The following is a 2,007-nucleotide window of genomic DNA, read 5'->3' on the forward strand; positions in this document are numbered from 1 at the left end:
CTGCTGTGCACTCCATATATTTCTGGGATCAATTTTTATATTATATTTTTGGCTTCAAGATTCTTGAGTCAATGCCTAAGGTAAATTTAGATTCTATTCATATGCTTAGAACCTTGAGTTTTCATGGGCAGCTTTTTGTCTCACCAGAGCCCTGGGCAGAATGATGCATATGCTTCCTTGAAAGGTAATACAGGATACAGACTAAAAGCACCAACCCTAAATACTTTAGGGTTTTAATCTTCACTTGACTTTGTAATTAGCACTGAACCTCCGACATGTTCTAAAAAAAAAAAAAAAAGACAAAAAACCCTGTGACAATTTCCGTGTCTAGAACCCTCCAATGAAAGGGAATTAGAAAAATTCCACATACTGGGATGCCTGGGTGGCTCAGTCAGTTAAGTGTCCACCTCTTGAGTTTGGCTCAGGTCATGATCTCAGCATTGTGAAGTTGAGCCCCATGTTGGACTCTGCACTGAGCATAGAGCCTGCTTAAGATTCTCTCTGTCCCTGAGAAATGTGGGCGCGGGCGGTGAAGCTGGGCCTACGGTCCTGGGTGGGCTGGCGCCGGGGCTTCACCTCCAAGGTGGATCCTCAGCGTAGTGGCAGGGTCACGGCCGAGGTGATCGAACACATGGAGCGTCTAGCCCTTGTGGACTTCGGCAGCCAAGAGGCTGTAGCACGGTTGGAGAAAGCCATCGCCTTTGCCGACCGGCTCCGCGCCGTGGACACGGACGGGGTGGAGCCCATGGAATCAGTACTGGAGGACAGATGTCTATACTTGAGATCTGACAATGTGGTAGAAGGCAACTGTGCTGAAGAACTACTACAAAACGCCCATCGAGTTGTGGAGGAGTATTTTGTAGCCCCCCCAGGTAATATCTCTTTGCCAAAGCAGGATGAACAAGAGCCTTTTTCACACATCTGAGTAGCTATTCTGGGAATGGGTACCCTGTGAACACGTGGAAGCCCAAAGATAGTATTTTGTTACTGTGAACAGTAATGTTCCAACTTTCTTCAGTCACCTGAAAAAAAACTGATGGTTAAGTATTTTTTAATAACTCTCTGAAGACAAAATTGGGAAATAATCTAGCCAAAACAAGGCAATGAGTTCCTACTGCTACTGGAAGAGGTATTGTTACTTTCCAAGTATTTATTCACAGACTGTTCAGTATGTAAGATGTTAATCCTCCTTTATCTCCTCTAGAGACTATCTACCAAACTGCACTTAAGTGAATTTTTCTGTTGATGTAACTATTAGACAGTGCATCTGATCACTATGTGACAACGTGTGTTGTACTTTTTAGTTGCTGTTTCTGTCAATCCAAGAAACCTTGTATCTTTACCAAACAAATTCAGATTTGTCCCTGGGTACCTACTTTGTTCCCAGCAGAAGGCTAACTTTCTCCTAAGGTGTGAAGAGTATTCAAAGTAGACTCTACAGCTTGCGAACTCCTAACCTACAATCATCCACTATCCCACAAAGTGATTACATGCAAAAGGGATGCTAGCCACAGCTATAGTTTTTCTTGAAAGAACCTATGTCAAAAATAGCCCTGGGGATAGCTAAACAGTGCTGTACTGTACACTAAAAATTTGCCAAGAGGGTAGATTTTGTATTAAATGTTCTTACCACAAATAAATCTTGAGTAGGGAAGCAACTTTGGGAGATGATGGATATGTTTATAGCCTTGATGGTGGTGATGCTTTCATGGATACACACTTAACCCCAAACTCACTGAGCTGTAGAGATTAAGGAAGTACAACTTTTTACATGTCAATCATACTTCAATAAAGTGGCTCTTTAAAAAAAAAAAAAAAAAAAGATTCTCTCTGTCCCTCTCTCTCTACCCGCCCCCCCAAAAAACTCCACATATCAGCACAGCAAAATGGCAATCACAGCTAACGCACAGCACATAGCATGTGCCCTGCACTGTTCTAAATGTTTTACCTACATTGACTCATTTAATCCTTACAGCAACCTTACCAAGTAGGCAATATTATTAATTG

The 2,007-nt window shown here is 42.4% G+C and overlaps 1 protein-coding gene across 1 annotated transcript; it reads left to right on the forward strand.

Moving 5' to 3' along the window:
• Nucleotides 1-514: 514 nt before the first annotated feature.
• Nucleotides 515-1,658, forward strand: LOC112822130 (glutamyl-tRNA(Gln) amidotransferase subunit C, mitochondrial). Its single transcript, XM_025869526.1, has one exon. The coding sequence runs from the start codon at nt 515-517 to the stop codon at nt 923-925; it is 411 nt and encodes a 136-aa protein (XP_025725311.1). The 3' UTR covers nt 926-1,658.
• Nucleotides 1,659-2,007: the final 349 nt, after the last annotated feature.

The sequence above is a fragment of the Callorhinus ursinus genome, unplaced genomic scaffold, assembly GCF_003265705.2.
Source record: "Callorhinus ursinus isolate GAN/ISIS: 27379988/994484 unplaced genomic scaffold, GSC_fseal_2.0 scaffold8, whole genome shotgun sequence".
Lineage (NCBI taxonomy): Eukaryota > Metazoa > Chordata > Mammalia > Carnivora > Otariidae > Callorhinus > Callorhinus ursinus.